Source organism: Odocoileus virginianus, chromosome X (assembly GCF_023699985.2).
Source record: "Odocoileus virginianus isolate 20LAN1187 ecotype Illinois chromosome X, Ovbor_1.2, whole genome shotgun sequence".
Classification (NCBI taxonomy): Eukaryota; Metazoa; Chordata; class Mammalia; order Artiodactyla; family Cervidae; genus Odocoileus; species Odocoileus virginianus.
Genome location: NC_069708.1, coordinates 22,229,301 through 22,253,925, shown reverse-complemented (window position 1 = coordinate 22,253,925; position 24,625 = coordinate 22,229,301). Strand labels below are relative to the sequence as shown.

At 39.4% G+C, this 24,625-nt stretch overlaps 1 protein-coding gene and 1 pseudogene across 1 annotated transcript in view; one reads left to right on the top strand and one right to left on the bottom strand.

Annotated features, from left to right (window-relative positions):
• Positions 1–24,625, top strand: part of JADE3 (jade family PHD finger 3) — a 136,318-nt gene that overhangs the window by 63,001 nt on the left and 48,692 nt on the right. Inside the window, exons 2-3 of the mRNA XM_020871659.2 lie at positions 7,366–7,422; positions 8,186–8,265. Coding sequence (XP_020727318.2) covers positions 7,377–7,422; positions 8,186–8,265 — 126 coding nt within the window. The 5' untranslated portion in view covers positions 7,366–7,376. The remainder of the gene's footprint in view (positions 1–7,365; positions 7,423–8,185; positions 8,266–24,625) is intronic.
• Positions 13,272–22,631, bottom strand: LOC139033112 (4-hydroxybenzoate polyprenyltransferase, mitochondrial pseudogene; annotated as a pseudogene).

The following is a 24,625-nucleotide window of genomic DNA, read 5'->3' as shown; positions in this document are numbered from 1 at the left end:
ATGCAACTAATGTCAGTAAATTGGTTTATGGCCTTCATTATTTTCTATATATTTTATTTCATAGATGCAATCTTGCTATAAAACTAATTTTATACTGTTTTTTCCACTTAACGTTTTAACATACACATTTTCTGTATATCATGTTTAAATAATTGAATGAAATACCATAATATTAATATACTTTATTCCTCTTTTGTTTGATAGCTAGATTCCATTTATTTTTATTAGGGAGCTTTAATGAACATTTTGTTCATAAATCATTTTCTGTGTTTTGGATTATTTTTCAGACATAGATGTTGGAAGTAGAATTCCTGGGTCAAAGGGTGTGGATATGTTTAAAGTGGAGCTTCAGATTATTTTTAAGCTGCTGCATAGCCCCACAGATGGCAGTCAATTGTGGCTCTTTGCACTGACCACACATTTCATAAGTATGTCTGGTGGGCATATAGAAGGAAAGGAAAGGGCTATGTTTGAGTTAATCACTTTTCCTGCCCCCTGCTCTTCTGTGGAACATTAATGGGGAATCAGGTAGCCACCAAACCACAGACTTAGATTCTCGGCCCCAAATAATCCTAGTTGGGTTGACTTCTGACAATGCTCCTTTAAGAAGGAGTTTCACCCAAGGAAGGCATTTACTTTATACAATTGTATTTTTCGTGGCTTACAGCACTTAAGATAAATCAGAATCCTGTTAATCATTTTGAGTGAGATTATAGTAGGAATAAGATCTGAAAACTGCCTTCAAATTACTGTTCTCAAGGGTGCAAGGTGAGGGCTGGTACATATTTCATTTCTGCCAAAACAAAGGAATACTCATTGTGGGAGGTAAGGAAGAAAATAATGCCTTTGTAAAGTCTGCACCCTGCATAGAAGACTAGAATATAAACAACTGAATAACGTATACAGATGTTAAGACAGTGAGGTGCTTTGCACTGTACTTACTTATGGTTTTGCTTAGCAAGAAATTTTGTTCTAAGGTACTTTTTAAAGTGTGCCTACAAGTGAAGTTTCACATGTTGTTTTAGGGATGGCCGAAAGCAGAAACTGAGACTGTATTTGAATGTACATGATTTGTTGAGGGAGTGCTCTCAGGAGAAACTTATAAGGGAGCAAGGACAAGAAGGTAGGGAAGAGGAAGGAGCTAAAGTGAAGATATGGTCTTAGGAAAGTCTAGCCTTAGCCAGTTATGGTTAAGGGCAGGTGTAGAGCAATTATTGGCTGCTGGCTGCCCCTGGGAGGGAAACTGAGTATAATCTCCCTGGCAAGACTCCAGCCCTTGGGGAAGGGGACAGCTGTGAGCCATTAGCAGCCAACAGGCAGTAGCTGGGAGATGGGTTTGCTAGCTAGTAAAGGAGATCTGGGTGGGGCATCTTTTACTCTTTCTCATGTTTACATTGTGCAGGACACTGTGCTGAGACCTGGGGGTAAAAGATGAATTTTACTAGTTACTGCTTTGAAGATGGTTGTGGTCTTTTGGCAGGGCTGACCATGTAAAGAATATTTACAGTGCAAATGAAGAACATTTTACATGTATAATAGAGTATAGAGAGAACCTCACTGAGGAGATCCAACAAATGAGTCAGGCCAGGTTGAGAGAAAATGGGATGGTCCAGGTAAATAGGCAGGGTACTGTAGGCAGAGGGAAGAGCCCTGTCCAAAGGCTGGCAAGTATGAAACAAGATGATACATTCATGGAATCACATGGGCCATAGCATGTGCAGGAGGTAGAGGAGCAGCAGCTGATGAGATCTGACAAATTGAAGCTGGAATGCTGTGAACCTTGAAGGCCATGCTCAGGAAGCTTGGGCTTAGAAGGGGCAGCATTCCTGCTGTTAACTCCCTAGCCTGCCTCAGGTCTCAGGGTCAACTTGGAGTGTCCATTCTCCATATACCTGCCTGCTGTGCTCTGCCCTCTGGTGGCCATGTAGCTCCAAACATGTTATTGAAACATTTCTGGTGGCTCAGGCAGTAAAGAATCTGCCTTCAATGCTGGAGAGCAGGTTCAATCCCTGGATCAGGAAGATCTCCTGGAGAAGGGAATGGCAACCCCCTCCAGTATTCTTACCTGGGAAATTCCATGGACAGAGGAACCTGGTAGGCCTCCATCCATGGGGTTGCAAAGAGTCAGACATGACTGAGTGACTAACACTTTGACTTTGAGCCCCAATTTCCTCATCTGTAAAATGGTGGTAATGATATTTATAGAACTGCTGTTGTTCTATAAACGACTAAAATTAATAAAGACAGATCTAAAGGTTTATTGTCATGGAATTATTCTGCTGATATTTACTGCTCTTTGTCATTTTTCTATAGTAATTAAAACAGCAGTGATCACTGAAATAGACCAGTGGACTTTAACAGCCCAGACCCCCAAATTTGCTTGCTTTGTTTTCTTTAAGTTATAAGAAGCCCAGTTTCCAGGACTGGTGTTATTGGTGTTAATCTGTTTCCTAGGCTCTCTATTGATAATACAAGATTTTTTGGTTTCCATCTATAACAAAAAAGGATTGTTACTGTATTAATTTAGAAAGTACCATATTTGGGAATTCCCTGGTGGTCCAGGGGTTAGGACTTGGCACTTTCACTACTAGGGTGTGAATTCAGTCCCCATGCATGTCTCATAATTTTTTGCTGAAAACTGGATGTTTTAGATAATATAACATTTCAGTACCAGCACCCTGCCACCCGCCCCCAGGGCTCTTTATTATTTGCCTATTTACTCTTTTAGTGACTGGCTGCATTATTTTACAGAAGTCTATTTACTCTCCCCATTTGCCTGAAAGTGTGTGTAGTCTCTCACTCTCTCTCTCTCACTCTCACTCACACACACACACACACACAAGGATGCTTAAACCACTGGAAATTTTATTTAAAGACATTAGTTTTCCCAATATAGGAGCTTTCTGTAACATTCCTCGGCACTGAAATGCTGGGTTTCATTTGTCTGGGCTTCCCCAGTGGCTCAGAAAGTAAAGAATCTGCCTGCAATGCAGGATACCTGGGTTTGATCCCAGGGTTGGGAAGATCCTCTGGAAAAGGATGGCAACCCAATCCAGTATTCTTGCCTGGAGAATCCCATGGACAGAGGAGCCTGACGAGCTACAGTCCATGGGGTTACAAAGAGTTGAACACGACTGAGCAATTAACACTTTCCTTTTTTTTTTTTTTTTTTTTAGCATTCCTTTCGATAGATGTGACTTTAAGTTAGGCTAGTTGTTTGTCAGTTGGGAGAAAGTTTGTCAGGGAGAAAGTGCAAAAGTGGGGAAAAGGGCAGGCAGAAAAGCAGTGGGTTGTGCTTTCAACCATTTTTCCTTTTTGCATTTCTTTTTCTTGGGGATGGTCTTGATCACTGCCTCCTGTACAATGTCACGAACCTCCATCCATAGTTCTTCAGGCACTCTTATCAGATCTAATCCCTTGAATCTGTTTGTCACTTCCACTGTATAATCATAAGGGATTTGTTTTAGGTCATACCTGAATGGTCTAGTGGTTTTCCCTATTTTCTTCAACTTAAGTCTGAATTTGGCAATAAGGAGTTCATGATCTGAACCACAGTCAGCTCCTGGTCTTGTTTTTGCTGACTGTATAGAGCTTCTCCATCTTTGGCTGCAAAGAATATAATCAATCTGATTTCTGTATTGACCATCTGGTGATGTCCATATGTAAAGTTGTCTCTTGGGTTGTTGGAAGAGGGTGTTTGCTATGACCAGTGTGTTCTCTTGGCAAAACTCTATTAGCCTTTGCCCTGCTTCATTCTGTACTCCAAGGCCAAACTTGCCTGTTACTCCAGGTATTTCTTGGCTTCCTACTTTTGCATTCCAGTCCCCTATAATGAAAAGGACATCTTTTCTGGGTGTTAGTTCTAGAAGGTCTTGTAGGTCTTCGTAGAACCATTCAACCTCAGCTTCTTTAGCATTACTGGTCAGGGCATAGACTTGGATTACTGTGATATTGAATGGTTTGCCTTGGAAACAAACAGATCATTCTGTCATTTTTGAGATTGCATCCAAGTACTGCATTTCAGACTCTTTTGTTGACTATGATAACTACTCCATTTCTTCTAAGGGAGTCTTGCCCATGGTAGTAGATATAATGGTCATCTGAGTTAAATTCACCCACTCCAGTCTATTTTAGTTCGTTGATTCCTAAAATGTCGCCGTTCACTCTTGCCATCTCCTGTTTGACCATTTGCAATTTGCATTGATTCATGGACCTGACGTTCTAGGTTCCTATGCAATATTGCTCTTTACAGCATCAGACCTTGCTTCTATCACCAGTTACATCCACAACTTGGTGTTGTTTATGCTTTGGCTCTGTCTGTTCATTCTTTCTTGAGCTATGACTCAACTGATCTCCAGTAGCATGTTGGGCACCTACCAACCTGGGGAGTTCATCTTTCAGTGTCCTATCTTTTTGCCTTTTCATCCTGTTCATGGGGTTCTCAAGGCAATAATACTGAAGTGGTTTGCCATTCCCTTCTCCAGTGGACCACGTTTTGTCAGAACTCTACCATGACCCGTCTGTCTTGGGTGGCCCTACATGGCATGGCTCATAGTTTCATTGAGTTAGACAAGGCTGTGGTCCATGTAATCAGATTGGTTAGTTTTCTGTGATTGTGGCTTTCAGTCTGTACCCTCTGATGGAGAAGGATAAGAGGCTTATGGAAGCTTCCTGATGGGAGAGACTGACTGAGGGGGAAACTGGGTCTTGTTCTGATGGGTGGTGCCAGGCTCAGTAAATCTTTAATCCAATTTTCTGTTAATGGGCAGGGCTATGTTGCTTCCCTGTTATTTTAAAAAGGCAAAATGGTTGTCTGAGGAGACTTTACAAATAGCTGAGAAAAGAAGCAAAAGGCAAAGGAGAAAAGGAAATATATACCCATTTGAATGCAGAGATCGAAAGAATAGCAAGGAGAGATAAGAAAGCCTTCCTCAGTGATTAATGCAAAGAAATAGAGGAAAACAATAGAATGGGAAAGATGTGAACTCATCAAGAAAATTAGAGATGCCAAGGGAACACTTCATGCAAAGATGGGCACAATAAAGGACAGAAATGATATGAACCTAACAGAAGCAGAAGATATTAAGAAGAGGTGGCAAGAATACACAGAACTATAGAAAAAAGATCTTCATGATCCAGATAATCAGGATGGTGTGATCACTCACCTAGAACCAGACATTCTGGAATGTGAAGTAAAATGGGCCTTAGGATGCATCACTACGAACAAAGCTAGTGAAGGTGATGGAATTCCAGTTGAGCTATTTCAAATCCTAAAAGATGATGCTGTGGAAGTAAGTGTTAGTTGCTCAGTCATGCCCGACTCTTTGCAACCCCATCTGCAGCCCACCAGGCTCCTCTGTCCATGAGATCTTCCAGGCAAGGGTACTGGAGAGTCACCATTTCCTTCTCCAGGGGATCTTCCCAACCCAGGGATTGAACCTGGGTCTCCTGCAATGCAGGCAGATTCTTTACCTACTGAGCTACAAGGGGAAAGTGCTGCACTCAATAAGCCAGCAAATTTGGAAAACTCAGCAGTGGCCACAGGACAGGAAAAGGTCAGTTTTCATTCCAATCCCAAAGAAAGGCAATGCCAAAGAATGCTCAAACCACTGCACAGTTGCACTCATCTTGCATGCTAGCAAAGTGATGCTCAAAATTCTCCAAGCCAGGCTTCAACAGTACGTGAATCGAAAACTTCCAGATGTTCAAGCTGGATTTAGAAAAGGCAGAGGAACCAGAGGTCAAGTTGCCAACATCCGTTGGATCATCAAAAAAGCAAGAGCGTTCCAGAAAGACATCTACTTCTGCTTTATTGATTATGCCAAAGCCTTTGACTGTGTGGATCACAAAAAACTCTGGAAAATTCTTAAAGAGATGGGAATACCAGACCACCTGACCTGCCTCCTGAGAAATCTGTATGCAGGTCAGGAAACAACAGTTGGAACTGGACATGGAACAGCAGACTGGTTCTAAATCAGGAAAGGAGTACATTAAGGCTGTATATTGTCACCCTGTTTATTTAATTTATATGCAGAGTACATCATGAGAAACACTGGGCTGGATGAAGCACAAGCTGGAATCAGGTTGTCAGGAGAAATATCAGTAACCTCAGATAGGCAGATGACACCACCTTATGGCAGAAAGCGAAGAAGAACTAAAGAGCCTCTTGATGAAAGTGAAAGAGGAGAGTGAAAAGTTGGCTTAAAATTCAACTTTCAGAAAACTAAGATCATGGCATCTGGTTCCATCACTTCATGGCAAATAGATGGGGAAACCATGGAAACAGTCAGAGACATTATTTTTTTGGGCTCCAAAATCACTGCAGATGGTAACTGCAGCCATGAAAGTAAAAGATGCTTTCTCCTTGGAAGAAAAGCTATGACCAACCTGGACAGCATATTAAAAAGCAGAGACAGTACTTTGCCAACAAAGGTCCGTCTAGTCAAAGCTATAGTTTTTCTTCCAGTCATCATGTATGGATGTGAGAGTTGGACTATGAAGAAAGCTGAGCAGAGAAGAATTGATGCTTTTGAACTGAAGTGTTGGAGAAGACTCTTGAGAGTCCCTTGGACTGCAAGGAGATCCAGCCAGTCCATCATAAAGGAAATCAGTCCTAAATACTCATTGGAAGGACTGATGCTGAAGCTGTAGCTCCAGTACTTTGGCCACCTGATGCAAAGAACTAACTCATTTGAAAAGGCCCAAATGCTGGGAAAGATTGAAGGTGGGAGGAGAAGGGGACAGCAGAGTATGAGATGGTTGGATGGCGTCACCGACTCAATGGACGTGAGTTTGCATAAACTATGGGAGTTGGTGATGGACAGGGAGGCCTGGCATGCTGCAGTCCTTGGGGTCACAAAGAGTCGGACATGACTGAGCAACTGAACTGAACTGTGCTTTCAAAGATGGGACGTGCCTCACTTCTTTCTTCAGCCAGCCTTGTCTCATGCCTTTCAGCCTTGGCCTTCGACAGCTCTACCTTTGTAACTGCTTTTTCTTTCTTGCTCATCTCTTATTGGGGATCCCTGACTGATAATGACCCTGTGACTGCCCCTCTTTGTTTGGATGGATAGTGGTCATGTGGCCACATTTGAGGCTCTTGCCAGTCCTATATCATTCATCCTCTGCAGCTTAGATTTCCTCCTAAAGCTAGTATGTGGCCTCGCCCAGTCTTTGACACACTCTGTATTAGGGAGAATTTGGTAGAATTCTTCTCCCACCACTCTAGATAATTTGAGAATATTATTAACAAAAATAATTTGATTTGTGTAATTCACCTGCTGCTGCTTCTTGAGCAGTGTTGACTGCCCTATGGGATGGATGTGTGTGTTGAGTATTTATTCAATGTTGCCTTCTCTTTCCCAGGATGCTCCAGGATGAAACGCCATAGAAATATCAGCAGCAGTGACAGTTCAGAGGACAGTGAGTAGAACCAGCCAACAGCTGGTAACTCTGTATCTATAATCCTTGAGAGTTTCTTTGACTTGAGAACAAGCTATTTCATGCTTCTTTCAATGGGTTAAAAAATAATGTTTCTAAGAAGGAAAACTTGGGGTACCATTTTTCTTACTTGTTTAAATTCCATTAGACATAGGTAAGTTAGATGAGAGAATTAGTTTTGTGTGGCATATAGCATTTTGTTTTGCACTTTTTATTTACCCGGGCAACAAAAGCCACATCTACCAATGGAACAGTGCTTTTCTAGAAAGAAAAGTGTGAGAGCATAAATTGTAGGCCCTACAGTTTTATTTTAGCTGAGGTACTAAGTGTTTGGATGAGTCATAATTCATAAAAGACAACAACTTTATTAACAGTAGCATTTGGAAAACGCTGAAGGATAGGCAGATTACTTGCTCCACATTTTTAGTTTTTTCAGTTGCTTTTGCAGATACTTTTTCTCTAGATGGAACATAAATTGTCTTGTTCTAAATTATAATGAAATATGATTATACCAAATTGAATCTCCTCTGTATTAGCATTGTTGAAGCTTTCACACCCTGGGATGTTACCTATAAATGTCATTAAACTCCTTTATGAGGCTTTGGTGGTTGCAATTTAACTATTTTCTTCAGTGATATGAGGTCACTGTGCTCTTCTCCATCATATATTTCACATACTCTTGGATGACATTTAGTTATAATAGCAGGTAATAAGTCTCAGTATTTTTTCTAATTATCTTTTACAGATCCTTCCACTTCCTCTACTTTCGGCTCATTGTATAGGAGCAAGTCAAAAATGCCAAATGAACGCAAGAAGCCTGCCGAGGTGAGATCAGATATTAATTTTTTTTCACATTTACTGCATAAATTTTTATATAAATAACATTGTTCAATATGTTCAATAACATTCTCTTTCTCTTTTTTCCTTTTGTTTTCATTTTTATGTTTTTTTTTCATTTATTTTTATTAGTTGGAGGCTAATTACTTTACAATATTGTAGTAGTTTTTGTCATACATTGACATGAATCAGCCATGGATTTACAAGTATTCCCCATCCCGATCCCCCCTCCCACCTCCCTCTCCACCCGATTCCTCTGGGTCTTCCCAGTGCACCAGCCCTGAGCACTTGTCTCATGCATCCAGCCTGGGCTAGCTACATTCTTCCTACATATCTACAATACCCAGATCTTAGAGATGTGAGGAGTAAACTATGTTCCAGTGGATAGGCTTGTATTTCTGATGAAAACAAGTCTATCTACTTTTTTTTTCAAGAAAGATTCCATTTTATTTTTCCTTTGGGAAAACAGTGGTCTACACTCTGCTTTCATTTTGGTAATAACACCTAAGTGCCTGGCTTTAGAATATAAATCCTTCCCTAGCCAAGAAGTCAGAGTAAGCCAGAGAATTGGGATGGACCAAAAGAGCCAATGATCTGGCCTATTGTGGGAAAGAGCTAAGTTGGTAAGTGGGAGGCAATGCAGAAAGGGTAGATGAAGAAGTCATTGATAGAGAAGGAAAAGACTGGGTTGGAGGTCTTTGGGGCTATGGTAAATGTTCACAGCCATCAGGGCACTACCACCAAGCCAGGAAAAATGGCCCAGTCCTTGTGAGGCTGGTCATCTTCTGCCTCAGGGGTAGCAAAGTGCCAGAGTTGCACTTGGATTTGAAAACAGTTTAGTGGATCTTACAGACTTTCCTCTGTGATAATTAAATGATAAGAAACTGATCTTGCCTATCTTCACTTCTAGTGGTGAAGTAGTCTTCCTTGACTGCAAAGGAAAAGAGAATGTATTAGTTAACTATTGCAGCATTATATGTTATCACAAAGTTAGTGGCTTAAAGCAGCACATTTATTATCAGTTTCTGTGGGTCAGGAGTCTGGTTACAGTGTGACTAGATTCTCTCTGTTCAAGGTCTTTCAAGGCTGCAGTCAGTGTGCTGCCTGGGCTATGTTCTCATCTGGAAGTTTGACTAGGGAAGAATTTGTTTCCAAGTTCATTCAAGTTGCTGGCAGAATTCATCTTCTGGGTGGAGTACTGAGAGGTTCCTGTTTGTTGTTGTTGTTGGCTTTTGGTAGAGGACCATCCTCCATTCCTAGGTTGCTTGTAGTTCTTTGCCATGTGGCCTTCTCCATGGGTCCTTTCAAAACACAGTAGCCTACTTTGAAATCCAGTAAGGGGAGAGTCTTTTACTCCAGTCTGACTGAGGCTTATATAACATAATCATGAGAATGATGTCCCATCATGTTTGCCATTTTCTATTGACTAGAAACAAGGCCAGGTTCCATTTGACCTCATGCAAGTGTGATGGGGGGAGGCATTGCTTTCGGGTGTCAGAGCATATCTCCCTTTCTCAGAGGTCACTTTTCTGTCTTTTGCCAGGGATCTTTCTGGGCACAGTAGACTATCAGTGTTTATTTGTATGCGTCTGTGTCATACAGAAAAACTTAGGAAATAAAATACACATAAACAGGAGCAAAACAAATTTCCCATCTATCCAGAGGAGGCTTTGACTGCAGAATTGATGAGAAAGAAACCTTGCTACTTTCCCATTTAGGACAACCAGTCCTAGAACATAAAGTGACTCAAGAGCTTTGGGTCGCAAGGCCTGCTGCCTCCAAGTTAGAATATCATTCTTTTGCAAAAAATAGAAGACCTGGGCTACTGGAAGCAGATTTTTTTCATTTATATGCCCCATTCTGTTACAAAAGAAAGAACCTGATATTGTATAGCAAAACCAGCCTTGGCATTAGAAGAGATTGATTCCATGTTTTGCTGGTTTATTTCATCTCTCTGAGGTAATTTGTTTTGTTGTTATAACATGGATACTATCACATCTACCTCTCATAGGTTCCATTTATTGAAATTTTATGTACTAGAGCTTTATATTAGATCATCTGACTATTTCCCAAAAGTAAGCAATTATAAAAATATTCTTAGATGCTTCCATCATTTAAAATTTTTTTTTAATAACTAATTTATATCTGTATGAACTCATGTGTATTTATTTTATACTTTGGGTTATAATCTAATACTACATAATATATCGTGTTGCTAAAGTTAGTCTGTAATCAGTGAAATTATCTCTTATTTTTCTCTTTCAATTTCTGTTGATTTCTGCTCTTATTTTTTATTTTATTCCTTTTTGCTTTAGTTTTATCTTGTACTTTTTTCTAGACTCTTGAGGTTAATGCTTAGGCTTTGAAAGGTTTCCTTTTTTCTAATATAAGAATTTTAGTGCTGTAAATTTCCCTTTAAATACTGCTTAGCTTCACCCCATTAATTTTGGTATGTTTATTTTCATTTTCATCCATTTCAGTATTTTTATTTTCCTTGAAACTTCCTCTTTGTTATGTGTATTATTTAGAAAAGTGTTTAGTTTTCGAGCATTTGGAGACTTTTCTTACTATCTTTCTGTTACTGATTTCTAGTTTGAGTTCACTTTTGTCACAGAACATAATCTGTATGGTTTTAGTTCTTTTACAGGTGTCAAGGTTTGTTTTCTGGCACAAGATATGGTTTATCTTGGTGAATATTTCAGGGACACTTGAAAACAATATGTATTATGCTGCTGTTGGGTCCTATTGATTGATGGTACTCTTCTGTATCCTGGCTGATTTTCTGCCTAGTAGTATTATCAGTTGTTTAGAGAGGGCTGTAGCAGTCTCCAGCTGTAATTGTGGGTTTGCCTCTTTCTCTCTTCATTTCTTTCAGATTTGCTTTGTGTATTTTTAAGTTCTATTGTTAACTGCATACATATTTAGGATTACTGTACCTTTTTGGTGAATTTATCATCATGTAATGTCACTCTTTGTCTTGGTAATTTTATTTTTCCTGAAGTCTGTACTATCTAATACTGTTTCTGGCTTTCTTTTGATTCATATTTACATGGTATATGGTATATTTTTCCATCCTTTTACTTTTAATTTGCACATATGATTTTTATCTGAAATGAGTTTCTTATATAGTTGAGTCATTTTTACTCTACTCTTTAAATCTCTCTCTCTTTATTGGCATATTTAAAACACTTATATTTGATGTAATTTTTGTTATGATTTGGTTTAAGTCTGCCATTTTACTGTTCTTCTATTTATTTTCTCTGGGTTTTTTTTTCCTCTTTTATTTTCTGTCTTGTGGATTACTTGAATATTTTTTAAAATTCCATGTTGATTTTTTTTCTTTTTTTGACTGTGGCATGCAGCTTACAGGATCTTAGTTCCCCAACCAGGGATTGAACCTGAGCTCTCAGCAGTGAAAGCAAAGAGTCCCAACCACTGGACCACCAGGGAATTTCCCCCATATTGATTTTTTCTGTGGTGGCTTTAAGATTTAGAGACACATATATCTTTGTGTAGATTTTTAGTGGTTGCTCTTGAGAAGCAACCTTTTAAAGAGAGGACCATCTTCCAAAATGACTTATCAGTCTCCTGTTCTCTACATTTTATATATACTATTTTGAGTGAAGTAAAGGAAGTCTACCACCATTTAGGTTTGTTTATCCACCCCCCACTTTTATCATATAATTATTTAAATATTTTCTCGACATACATTGAGAACTACATTAGACAACATTAGAATATTTGCTTCAACCATAAAATATTATTATAAAATTCAAGAGGAAAGGAGTAGTCTATTTTATTTACCCATATTTTTATTCTCTTGTTCTTTCTTTATTCCTGATATTCCAACTTATTCCTTTTGTTTCCTTTCTCTATGAAGAACTCCATTTAGCTATTCTTTTAGGGGAAATCTGCTAGTGATAAATTCTAGTTTTCATTCATTCGAGAATGTCTTGGTTTTGTCCGAAGGATATTTTCACATGATATAGAATTCTGGTTTGACAAAACTTTTTTCAGCACTTGAAAAATGTGCTAGTTCCTTCTTGCCTCCATGGTTTCTAATGAGAGAAATCTGTTCTCATTCAAATGGTTGCTCTCCTGTAGGTAATTAGTCATTTCTTTTCCAGTTGCCTTTAAGATTTTTCTTCATCTTTGGTTTTCCAAAGAAAACTTTACAACTGCACACCTGGGCACGGATTTCTTTGGATTTATCCTGTTTGAAATTTGATTCTAAGTTAGATTGTATAATCTAAGTTTATATCTTCTGCCAAGTTTGTGAAATTTTCAACCATTATTTCTTCAGCTGGTTTTCAGCTTCACCTTTTTTTCTCTTCTTCTTTTGAGACTTCAGTTGCTTGAATGTTAGATATTTTATTTTCCCACAGATCCTTGAGACTCATTTTTTCCAGTGTATATTCTTTCTGTTGGTTAGATTAAGTTCTCTTGTTCCCTGATTCTTTTTTTTTTTTTTTTGGTAGGTAAAAAGTTTTATTTACTTACTTAAATTTCTCCTAAAATATAAAAACCTGAATGGTTTCCTGAATTGCAGCTTTTGGGAGTAAATAAAGGTCAATGCAAAGAACAGTAAGCCCCAACTTTCTGTAGCAGCTTTTTATTTTTCCCCGAAAAAAAGAGTCCATTTTCCTAAAGAGACATTCATTCAGATGAGATGTATATAAGGGTTTTTTGCTAAAGTGCTAAAAATCATATAATTCCTATAACTCTAGGTGAGAATCACAACAGGAAGAAAGCATTAACTTAAATACTCCAGGTCACTGCAAATTCTGCAAAGTCTCTGGTGTCTATGACAGGAGAAGAATCTGACATGTACATACTTGAACTAAAATCTAGGCCACAATGCTCTAAAACTTCATTTACTGGTCTGTAATTCATTAACATACTGAAAGACTTACTCAAATCTAATAATGCGATAACAAGACCTGAGAGTGTTTTGTGAAAGTTTGTTTTAGAAATCCTTAAATAAACTTAATTTGCTAATTTTCTATTCTGTTTTCTATATTTTTCTTTGTTTCATTGGTCTCCTTTGCTTTCCACAAATTCCTAAGGACAGTCCCTAAAAAAATTATTAGTCCTGTTGTTTGGTTGGAGGTGAACTTTTCCCAACAGTCCTCAGGTCTGTGGATGTCCAGAGTATAAATCTGGTGAGCCACATGGGCTCCTGTAGCAGCCAGGGCAGTGTAGTAGGGTGAGTCTGGCCGCTCTTCACTCCCACCAGGCTCAGCGCCCCCAGCAGGCCACACTGAAACCACTGAGCCACTTCTTGGTGTCTTCACAGAACTGCAGTGCTGTGGACTTAAGCCCGATCAAAGCATCATCTCTTATTCTGATGGGCATAGATAGTATTGTATATTAGAGTCCACATAATTCCAGAAAAATAAAGAGGAAGGCAAACAGATGGATCACAGGAGCCCTTGATAGCAGACCACCCAAGTAATGCTCCCCAATTAAATGTCAGTCCCAAGGCTAACTGAGGCCCATATGTAATTCCTTTCTTTAGCGGGTAGGTGATGACAAGAAGTAGGGATGCTGCTCCAAGAGCTGTAGTAATTCAGACACAGAAGAATGCCCAGGGCCAAGGTCAGCTGTTCCCCAAGAAAAACAAAGGATCAAAAAGTTGAAATATCTCCTGCAGCTATTGGGCGACTTGCTGTTCTTGTAACCTTTTTATCATAGTCCTGGTCCCACATGTCATTAATAGTACAGCCTACTTCACACATCAGAACAGCTCCAGTGCCAAGGAGAGATAACATGTACCAGTCTGGGAGATAACTTGGGTCTGCTGCCAGACCAGTGCTCCAAGTACATGATAAACAGAGCAGCTGGGTTCCTAGGGGCTTGTCTAACTGCATGAGGCACAGGTAGGGCTGCAGAGGGCGGGGCACCAAGTTCACAATCATGGCTGCCAACAGGCTCAGTGGACACCCGTTTGGCCCCTGCCTGGCCGAGGGCTGCCAGTCTGCACTGTGGAACCCATGGGCCATGCATACAAGGGCCAGGGAGCAGCTACCCGAGCCCCACAGCCATGCCTGCACCCCAGCCCTCAGGCCCCATGCCACCCACTCCCAGCATGATGCTCCTGTCCCCTGATTCTTTATTCTATTAATTCCATTATTCTATTGAGCCTATAGTATGTATTTATGTTAATTATTATGTTCAGTTCAGTTGCTCGGTTGTGTCCGACTCTCTGCGACCCCATGGACTGCAGCACGCAAGGCTTCCCTGTCCATCACCGACTCCCGACGCCTACTTAAACTCATGTCCATTGCATCAGTGATGCCATCTAGCCATTTCATCCTCTGCTGTCCGCTTCTCCCACCTTCAATCTTTCCCAGTATCAGGGTCTTTTTCAATGAGTCAGCTCTTTGCATCAGGTGGCCAAAATATTGAAGTTTCAGCTTCAGCATCAGTCCTTCCAATGAGTATTTAGGACTGATTTCCTTTAGGATGGACTGGTTGGATCTCCTTGCAGTCCAAGGGACTCTCAAGAGTCTTCTTCAACACCACAGTTCAAAAGCATCAATTCTTCTCTGCTCAGCTTACTTTACAGTCCAACTCTCACATCCATACATGACCACTGGAAAAAACTATAGCTTTGACTAGACGGACCTTTGTTGGCAAAGTACTGTCTCTGCTTTTTAATATGCTGTCCAGGTTGGTCATAGCTTTTCTTCCAAGGAGAAAGCATCTTTTACTTTCATGGCTGCAGTCACCATCTGCAGTGATTTTGGAGCCCCAAAAAATAATGTCTCTGACTGTTTCCATGGTTTCCCCATCTATTTGCCATGAAGTGACGGGAGCAGATGCCATGATCTTAGTTTTCTGAATGTTGAATTTTAAGCCAACTTTTCACTCTCCTCTTTCACTTTCATCAAGATGCTCTTTAGTTCTTCTTTGCTTTCTGCCATAAGGGTGGTGTCATCTGCGTATCTGAGGTTATTGATATTTTTCCTGGCAATCTTGATTCCAGCTTGTGCTTCATCCAACCTGGCATTTCTCATGATGTATTCTGCATACATGTTAAATAAGCAGGGTGACGATAGACAGCCTTGACGTACTCCTTTCCTGATTTGGAACCAGTCTGTTGTTCCATGTCCAGTTCTAACTTGCTTCTTGACCTGTATACAGATTTCTCAGGAGGCAGATCAGGTAGTCTGGTATTCCCTTTTCTTTAAGAATTTTCCAGAGTTTGTTGTGATCTAGGCTTTGGCATAGTCAATACAGCATAAATAGATGTTTTTCTGGAACTCTCTTGCTTTTCCGATGATCCAGTGGATGTTAGCAATTTGATCTCTGGTTCCTCTGCCTTTTCTAAATCCAGCTTGAACATCTGGAAGTTCATGGTTCACGGACTGTTAAAGCCTGACTTGGAGAACTTTGAGCATTACTTTGCTAGTGTGTGAGATGACTATACTTGTGCGATAGTTTGAACATTCTTTGGCATTGCCTTTTTTTGGGATTGGAATGGAAACTGACCTTTTCCAGTCCTGTCACCACAGCTTAGTTTTCCAAATTTGCTGGCATATTGAGTGCAGCACTTTCACAGCATCATCTTTTAGGATTTGAAATAGCTCAACTGTAATTCCATCAATTCCACTAGCTTTGTTAGTAGTGGTGCTTCCTACGCGCAGCTTGACTTCACATTCCAGGATGCCTGGCTCTAGGTGAGTGATCACACCATCGTGATTATCTGGGTCATTAAGATCTGTTTTGTATAGTTCTTCTGTGTATTCTTGCCACCTCTTAATCTCTTCTGCTTCTGTTAGGTCCATACCATTTCTGTCCTTTATTGTGCCCATCTTTGCATGAAATGTTCCCTTGGTATCTCTGATTTTCTGAAGAGATCTCTGATCTTTCCCATTCTATCGTTTTCCTCTATTTCTTTGCATTGATCACTGAGGAAGGCTTTCTTATCTCTCTGTGCTTTTCTTTGGAACTCTGCATTCAGATGGGTTTATCTTTCCTTTTCTCCTTTGCCTTTTGCTTCTCTTCTTTTCTCAGCTATTTGTAAGGCCTCCTCAGACAACCATTTTTCCTTTTTGCATTTCTTTTTCTTAGGGATGGTCTTGATCACTGCCTCCTGTACAGTGTCACAAACCTCTGTCCAGAGTTCTTCAGGCCCTCTCTCTATCAGATCTAATCCCTTGAATCTATTTGTCACTTCCACTGTAAGGAATTTGATTTAGGTCATACCTGAATGGTCTAGTGGTTTTCCCTACTTTCTTCAGTTTTAAGTCTGAATTTGGAAATAAGGAGTTCATGATTATTTTATTATTTCATTTCAAATTTTCCATTTGGTTATTCTTTATATCCTCTTATTTTTTTGCTGAAACTTTCATTTTTCCAAACATGTTTGTAATTTCTTGTTGAAGCACTTTTGTGATGGCTGCTTTAAAATCCTTGTCAGATAATTTCAACCTCTATGTCATCTCAGTGTTGGTGTCTGTTTATTAGTCTCTTCTCATTCCTGGTTCTTAGTATTCTTGGAAATTTTCTGTTGCATCCTGGGCTAGGTTTTCGTGGGGTGGGGGTGGGGGGTTGTTATGTTAACAGACACCAGGTCTTTTTTAAATTTTATTTTTTTATTCATTTCATTTTTGGCCATGCTGGATCTTCATTGTTGCACAGGCTTTTTTCTAGTTGTGGAGAACAGGGGCTACTCTTTAGTTGCAATGCGTGGGCTTCTCATTTCAGTGACTTCTCTTACTGCAGAGCATGGGCAAGTGGGCTTCAATAGTTGCAACACATGGGCTCAGTAGTTGTGGCTCCTGGGCTCTAGAGCACAGGCTCGATAGTTGTGGTGCACTGGCTTAGTTGCTTTGAAGCATGTGGGATCCTCCCAGATCAAGAATCAAACCCATGTCTCTGGCATTGGCAGATTGTTTCTTTACCAGTGATCCACCAAGGAAGCCCAGACACTAAGTCTTATTTAAATCTGTTTTGGCAGGCCTCCATAGTAACCAGACCAGTGGGGAAGAGACATGCTGACTTTTTACCACCAGTTGCAGATTTCCTTACACTCTTCATCCTAGTTCTGCTGTCTTTCTAGGAAGGTAGTTCTGTTCTTTCTCTGGGAATGGGGAAGAGTAACTCATTACTACTTGGTAGGAGTGGAAATCCGCATTTTGTTGCCACTCCACCAGGGAGTGGTGTGGTAACAGGTAGTGCATTACTGATGGACAGTGGCGACAGTCTAGGCTCCCTACCCTGTCTTTACTGATATCACATTGAGGAGGAGGAGGAGAGCCTTGTTATTGCTAGGTGAGAGTGGATGTCAAAGCCTCTCAGATGATGTCATTAGTGCCATAGGGATTGTTCTTTTTATAAAACATTTTTATCATCTTTTTTGAAATATTCTTATAGCATACAATTCATCTACTTAAAATGTATAATTCAGTGGGTTTTAGTATATTCACAGAGTTGTGTGGGTAACCGTTACCACAGTCTAAATTTAGAACATTTTCATCACCTCAGAAAGAAACACCCTGTCCATTAGCAGTTAACTCCCCAGACCCCACTCCCAGCCACTGGCAACCACTAATCTAATTTCTGTTTCTATGGTTTTGCCAATTCTGGACATTCCATATAAATGGAATCATACAATATATGGCCTTTTGTGACTGGCTTCTTTCACTTTACATAACATTTTCAAGATTCATCCATGTTGTAGCATGTATCAATACTTCATTTCTGTTTTATGACCAAATGATATTCCATTATATGCATATATCACACTTTAAAATCAGTTCTTTAGTTGATAGAAATTTGGGTTGTCTCCATTTTTGGAATATTATGAGTAATGAAACTGTGAGCATTCATATACATGTTTTTAGGTGGACATATGTTCTTAAAAACACCTAGGTGAAGGATTGCTGAGTCCTGTGGTAACTGTTCAACCACCTGAGAGAATGCCAGACTGTCTTCCAAAGGGGCTTCATCAGTTTATATTCCCACCAGCAGTATACAAGGGTGTTTGAAATAGTTCTTACTATGGGTACCAGAGACTTGGAATTTCTCTGGTGACCTTGTTTTTGTCTCCTCTCTTGACCTTTTCCTTTATGCTTGTCCTCAGAGATTTTGTCTTCTGTAGCTCTTCTATTATAGCTACTGTTATCATTGGAGGCGTTAGTGTGGTGGTAAGGGTATTAAATATTTAGGATATTTAGGAGGGATAATGTTCTCTATTCTTCTGTTTACATCTCAATCTTGGGAGTGTGTAGTAGTCCTGTGTTTGGGAGCAAGGTTGGGGAATGACCTTCAGGGATAGAGCATTTTGCCCCTGCCCACTATTGTCCTGTCTGCCTGTAGCAGGTATCCTCTGGTATTCTCAGTCAGTGTCCTTGAGATTCTCTCTCTTGAGATTAAGGCTTTTTTCTCTCTTGAGTAACACAGGGAAGCTGAGACTGGGTGCTTCTCCCTTCCCATAGCACTAGTCAAATTATTTCAGTGCCCTTACTTGAAATCCTCCCTCTGTAGATGAAGCCTTTTGTTCAATAAGGGAGCCAGGACACTGAACACCAGCGACCCAGACAGTACCCCTGGGGGAGCTTTTTCTCCAGGCTCTCTCCCTAACTTCCTTGTGAGAGCCCTCCTAGGTTTCAAGAGAAAAAGCTTACAAGAAGGTGGGAACTCCCTATGAGTACAGCCCCCAGAAACTTCATATTCTCATAGTAGTCCCCACTTGGCCCCCAGAGATTCATCAGAATTTCTAATTTAATGTTCCTACTGTGACCTCTGCCCCAAGTAAGTAAATGCTTCTGTCCTGTGTCTCCCTGCAGGCATGCTTGTCTCTCTTTGAGTCTGACCATTTGTCCTGTGACTCATTTCTCTAATGATTTCACAAAAAATTGTTAATTTGCTGCCTCTCCTGCCTTTTTCTTCTTGTAAGAATGAGAATTTCTTTTTTCTGACTCTCTACAGGTCCAAGATGAAACCTCATGTGTTTTTTTAAAACTGGGAGTTAATCATTGAAATGCAGTATAAATGATCTTTTTCTCTGAGGCTTAATTGGCTACACAGATAGACAAATATTTTCTTTGATGTTTAGTGCTTTGCTGAGATTCCTGTGTGTGCCTCCCCCTGATTTATCCTCTAGAGAAGCATTTCCTAGGGGTGTGTGAATTCCACATATGTTCAGGGGCTTTGGTACCTTCTGAAAATTGTATGCAAGACTTTTAAGGATATGTTTTTATGTATATTTTTTTTCTGAGCTAGTAGCCTTCTGATTCTCAAGTGGGCCCCTATTCTTGAAGAGGTTTTTAAAAAGCTAATTGCTGTAGAAAAAGTTCATAATACTAGTTGACCAATTTGAATATATTAAAAAGTCTTTCATTTTTTTCTCAAAGCCTGGATATTTTCACCTAATATTAGTCTAACTGGTCTATAAAACATATCAACCTATCTTAAAAGATTGACTGCATGTCTCCTCTAGGCCTAGAGTCTCATTTGTTATATGAGACTTTCATAGCAGCAGGGTGAAAGCTCATATATTTCAAGTCAGCAGAATACACTGCATACTCTTAAATAGAGCCTATTCATAGCATTTTACCTGTATCTCTAACAAACTTGATTATTTGGTTTTCTGACCCACAGCAGATAAAAAGTACTAAGCTTGCAAATGCACACTTATTGTACAAAAAGGGACATTAAGGAATGGGATAAAAACTTTCAAAGCAAACTTCAGTTGTCATCTCTTATGCAAAAATTGCTCAGATCTTTAAGTCAGACTCAGTTGCTCCCACTCCTCCATTACCAGGATATATCAATATCATGGTAAAACCTCTGTGTGATACAGGGTAAGGAGAATTATCAAACCTACCTAAGCAGCCTAAAAGTACATTGCTTTTTGGGAATCAGTGTTTCAGTTGCTGTCAGCCCATAGCCATCAGAAATGTCCTATTTACTCTTTATAAGAAACCAAAGAATTATTTTAAACTATCTGAAAGTTATGTCCATGATTTTTAAAGCTTTAAACTGAGAAATAAGTTTCACTTCACTGGAAAAACCACTGTGGGACATAATGTCTTGACAACATTGGCTATTTTTGTTTATAGAAATTCTTTGCTAGGCTTTCTCTGCTTTGAATGGTTTATTCTTTTTAGATAACCTAAAAAGTCTCTTTTTGCCTTAAGATTTATAATTCTAAGAAAATCACTAGCAGTTTATTCCTTTTGATTAGATATAGTTGCTGTGTTTGCAGCTTTTCTTTTAAATGCTTTTGGGGTGACATCTGTTTGTCATCAGTTATGTATTGTTTTAGATTTAGTGACTATGAATCAAAACTGATCAATCTCTCTGCTTCATTATACATGGACCAGACAGTGTTCCCCTTTGTGTCATATAGGAAGTAAATGTTTTGGCTTTTCCTCTAAAAAATGTCACAGAAATGTTCAGACTAGCTGTGCTTTAAGAAACTGCCCACTGAGAGATGTTAATGAGAACAGTAAAAGCCAGAGCTGTCCATGAAGGGCATTTTCATTTTGTGGCTCTGGCAGGTTAAGCATTGATATTCTAATTGAATTCATAGTGAGGCCTCCTTTGTTTCTGCAAGCATCTGAGAGGCCAGGATGGGCATGCACTGTTGGACTTGGCATAGCTTCTGGGCTGTATGTTAGGCTGTGAATTCCCTCTTTGACCATAAATGAGCAGATATCTGGTAAGTACAAAGTCTTTTTGTTTCAGGAACTTTTGGGGAAACTACCAGTGCATATAAAGTAGGCAAACAATTAAGAACTTGTAAAACTTCTAAACTTCATTACCTAGGTCAGTGTCAACATCCAGATCCCTCATTCACAATCTTTAATTTAGCAGCAAATAGCCATGTTTCATTTTGTGAAGTTTCTGCATTACCTCGTGACCTATAGAATGTTGGTTAAAGTTCTCGATGGGGCTCTTGCTTGGAAACACTGTCTTTGGAAGTCAAACCATCCACGTTTTAGTTGAGCCATGAACTCACATCTCCTTTTACCTATCAACAATTAATTTATGGACTGGAAAAGAGAACTTTCTGCTTTTAGAACTAAATCTGAGACTATGTTGATGATAGTAAAATAACTGCAGCTGGAGTTTATTTAACAATTACCATGAGCCCAATACCATGCTAAAGATCTTTACATAAATTCACCTATTTAATCCCTACAACTACCCCAGTGAGGTTAAGTGTTCTTATTCTTGTTTTACAGATAAGTAAACTGAGACATAGACAATTTAGACAACTTCCCCAAACTAGTAAGTGGTAAAATTAGTAGACCAATCCTAGCAGTCTGTCCTTAGACACATATTCCTTTCTTTATAAAGATTTTTAATTTATTTTTAACCATTTGAAACATTTGTTTGGTTCAAATATCAAACTATGAAACAAAATACATACAGAGAGAGAGCCAGCTTTTGTCTCTCTTGTCCCTATTTTCTCCCCGTTTCTCAGTGTTAAATGGTTTTCTTTGTAAGTTCTTGGCTTATCTTTTTATTGTTTATGAAAATATATACAAATATGAATGTATGTGTGTACTACTATATGTGTATAAAACTGATACCTCTGTCAGGATACACTATAACTATTTTGTTTGCCCATGTTTATTTTAAAAACCTTGAAAAATACCTTTTCTTACCAGAAGCAAATTCATGAGACCAGTCTGGTAAATATATTTTGTATCACTTTGCAGATATCTTCCTGAGTACTGAACTTGCATTCCTATCCCCTCTTCAGCATTTTATGTTCTGCTTCATACTTGAAATGTTTGACTTCTACAGCAAGATAAGGCAGACTCTTGCACTCTGCCTTGAGTAAAAATGCTTCTCTGGAAACCTTGGATCTGATGCTATTTAATCTGGCTAGCTTGTAAAATTGAAATCGAGTTTACCATGTAAGTCTTTTTTTCTAAAGGTGGAAGAAAAGATTACAGTAGTCATTGGATTTAGCTTTCATGTGCTTAAGAAAAATAGGTATGAATTGATTGGTATTTCTGCAATCCCAGGTTCCCCAGACTTCACAGAGTTCCTGTTCCCTGGAGGTTTGCTATTTCTGAAGCAATGGACAAGAGCCAAATTTCATTGGCCTCTGCTTTTTCTCTTTGTCTAGAGTCTTCAAGTTTCTCTTCTGTTTGGTAAATGTGTGTATTAGTTTCCTAGGGCTGCTGTAACAAAGTACCACAAACTGGATGGCTTAAAACAACAGGAATTTATTTTCTCACAATTCTAAAGGTCAGAAGTCCAAAATTGACCAGATTGCTCCCTCCAGAAACTTTAGGGAAATTCTGTTCTTTGCTCTTCCAGGTTCTGATAGCTGTCAGCACTTATTGATTTGTGGATTAATGAATCATTCCAGTCTCTACCTCCATGGTTGTACTCCCGTCTCTTCTGTCTCAAATTTGCCTCTGCCTTTCTCTTATAAAGATACTTGTTACTGGGTTTAAGGCCCACCTGGATTTTCCAGGATGATCCTTTCATCTCAGAATCCTTAAATTATTTTTATCTGCAAAGAACTCATTTCTAAAGTAAGGTAACATTGACAGGTTCCAGAAATTAGGATGTGGACATGTTTTTGGAGTTGGGGGGGCACCATTCAGCCCACTTCCGTGTCTCTAGGCTACTTAGAAAATGCTACAGAACAGATTTTCATAAGCAGTTATATCAGATATGAAGACATGGTATATGCTGTGTGATTGTTACTAAACCCAAAGCATGACTTTGCAGTCAGTTGATTTATTTTGAGAAATATATCATATGGAAAATAGTGAAATATTTTAGGAGGTTGAAAAATACTTGGTTGTAGTAGTCTTTCCAGAGCTAAGGTAGGATTTCCCACAGAACCCTGTTTCACAGAGGCAGTAGTTGAGCACAATTGTAAATTGCCACCGCTTCTTAACCACTGTCTCATTAAAGGCACTCGGGTAATTTATAGAGATGGTTCAGAGTGTTCAGCAAAATGGTGATTCAGTTTCTCCCACTGGCCACCCAGAACACTGAGCTCTGTGCAAAATATGTTAATAGATATGTCTGTGATCCTCTTACTTCCTTATACAAAGCATTATGTAATAAACCTTCCATTTTTGTTTCCTACAGACTTAGCTTTCTCCCCACACAGTACCCAATTAATTGGCTGGGATTCTTCATAGGAAGGTCATTTTGTTACCACCTCATCACCAGCATGTTCAACATTGGTTTCCTGTTCAGGTCATATTATTAATTCTAAATCTTCCCTAAATGAAACCAATAGGCATTTGCAGAGTTGTCTCTGCAAAGTAGCAAATGGAATGAGTCCTTATTCATTTAAATGACATCATTTGATTATATGATCGTTTAGTCCTGTACTTTGTGAAATGTCAGTTTAAACAGACTACACCAACTGAGAATTAATTGCTTTATTGTATCATACTCTGTACTTCAACTTTCATGGTAATGATGACCCTATATGCAAGACAGCAAAAGAGACACACATATAAAGAACAGACTTTTGGACTCTGTGGGAGAAGGTGAGGGTGGGATGATTTGAGAGAATAGCATTGAAACATGTATATTACCACATGTGAAATAGATCACCAGTCCAAGTTCGATGCATGAAACAAGGCACTCAAAGCCGGTGCCCTGGGACAACCCTGAGGGATGGGATGGTGGGGGAGATGGGAGGGGGGTTCAGGATGGGGGACACATGTACACCCATGGCTGATTCATGTCAATGTATGGCAAAAACCACTACAATATTGTAAAGTAATTAGCCTCCAATTAAAATAAATAAATTAATTTTTTTAAATAAATAAATTAATCTTTTAAAATGTCTCGAACTTGAGAGGTCAGAGAAAGCAACCCAATAGTGTTAAATTCACAGAATGTTCTCCATTTATTGGATAAATCAAATTTAAAAAATCACACAAAAAAAAGAATTCAGCAAGGTGGCAGGATATGACATTAACATATAAAATCAATAGCTTTATAATCAAGTGGAAGATGCCTAGGGCACGTTGTGATGTAGGAAGTTTAAAAAGTACTCAAAAAAAGAGTGGGATGTGTCAAAAGTACATAGGTGCAAGCCATTCTGAAAGAGCTCCCAGTGACCAAAGGTAGAACAATTTGAGCATCAAAATAATTAAGAGTAATACTGAATTATAACCCAAAGAATAAAATAGATCCATGAGGCTCTGGGGGCTTCCCTCATAGCTCAGTCAGTAAAAGAATCTGCCTGCAATGCAGGAGACCTGGGTTCGATCCCTGGGTTGGGAAGATCCCCTGGAAGAGGGCATGGCAACCCACTCCATCTTGCCTGGAGACTCCCATGGACAGAGAAGCCTGGCAGGCTACAATCCGTGGGGTCACAAGAGTCAAACACAACTTAGCA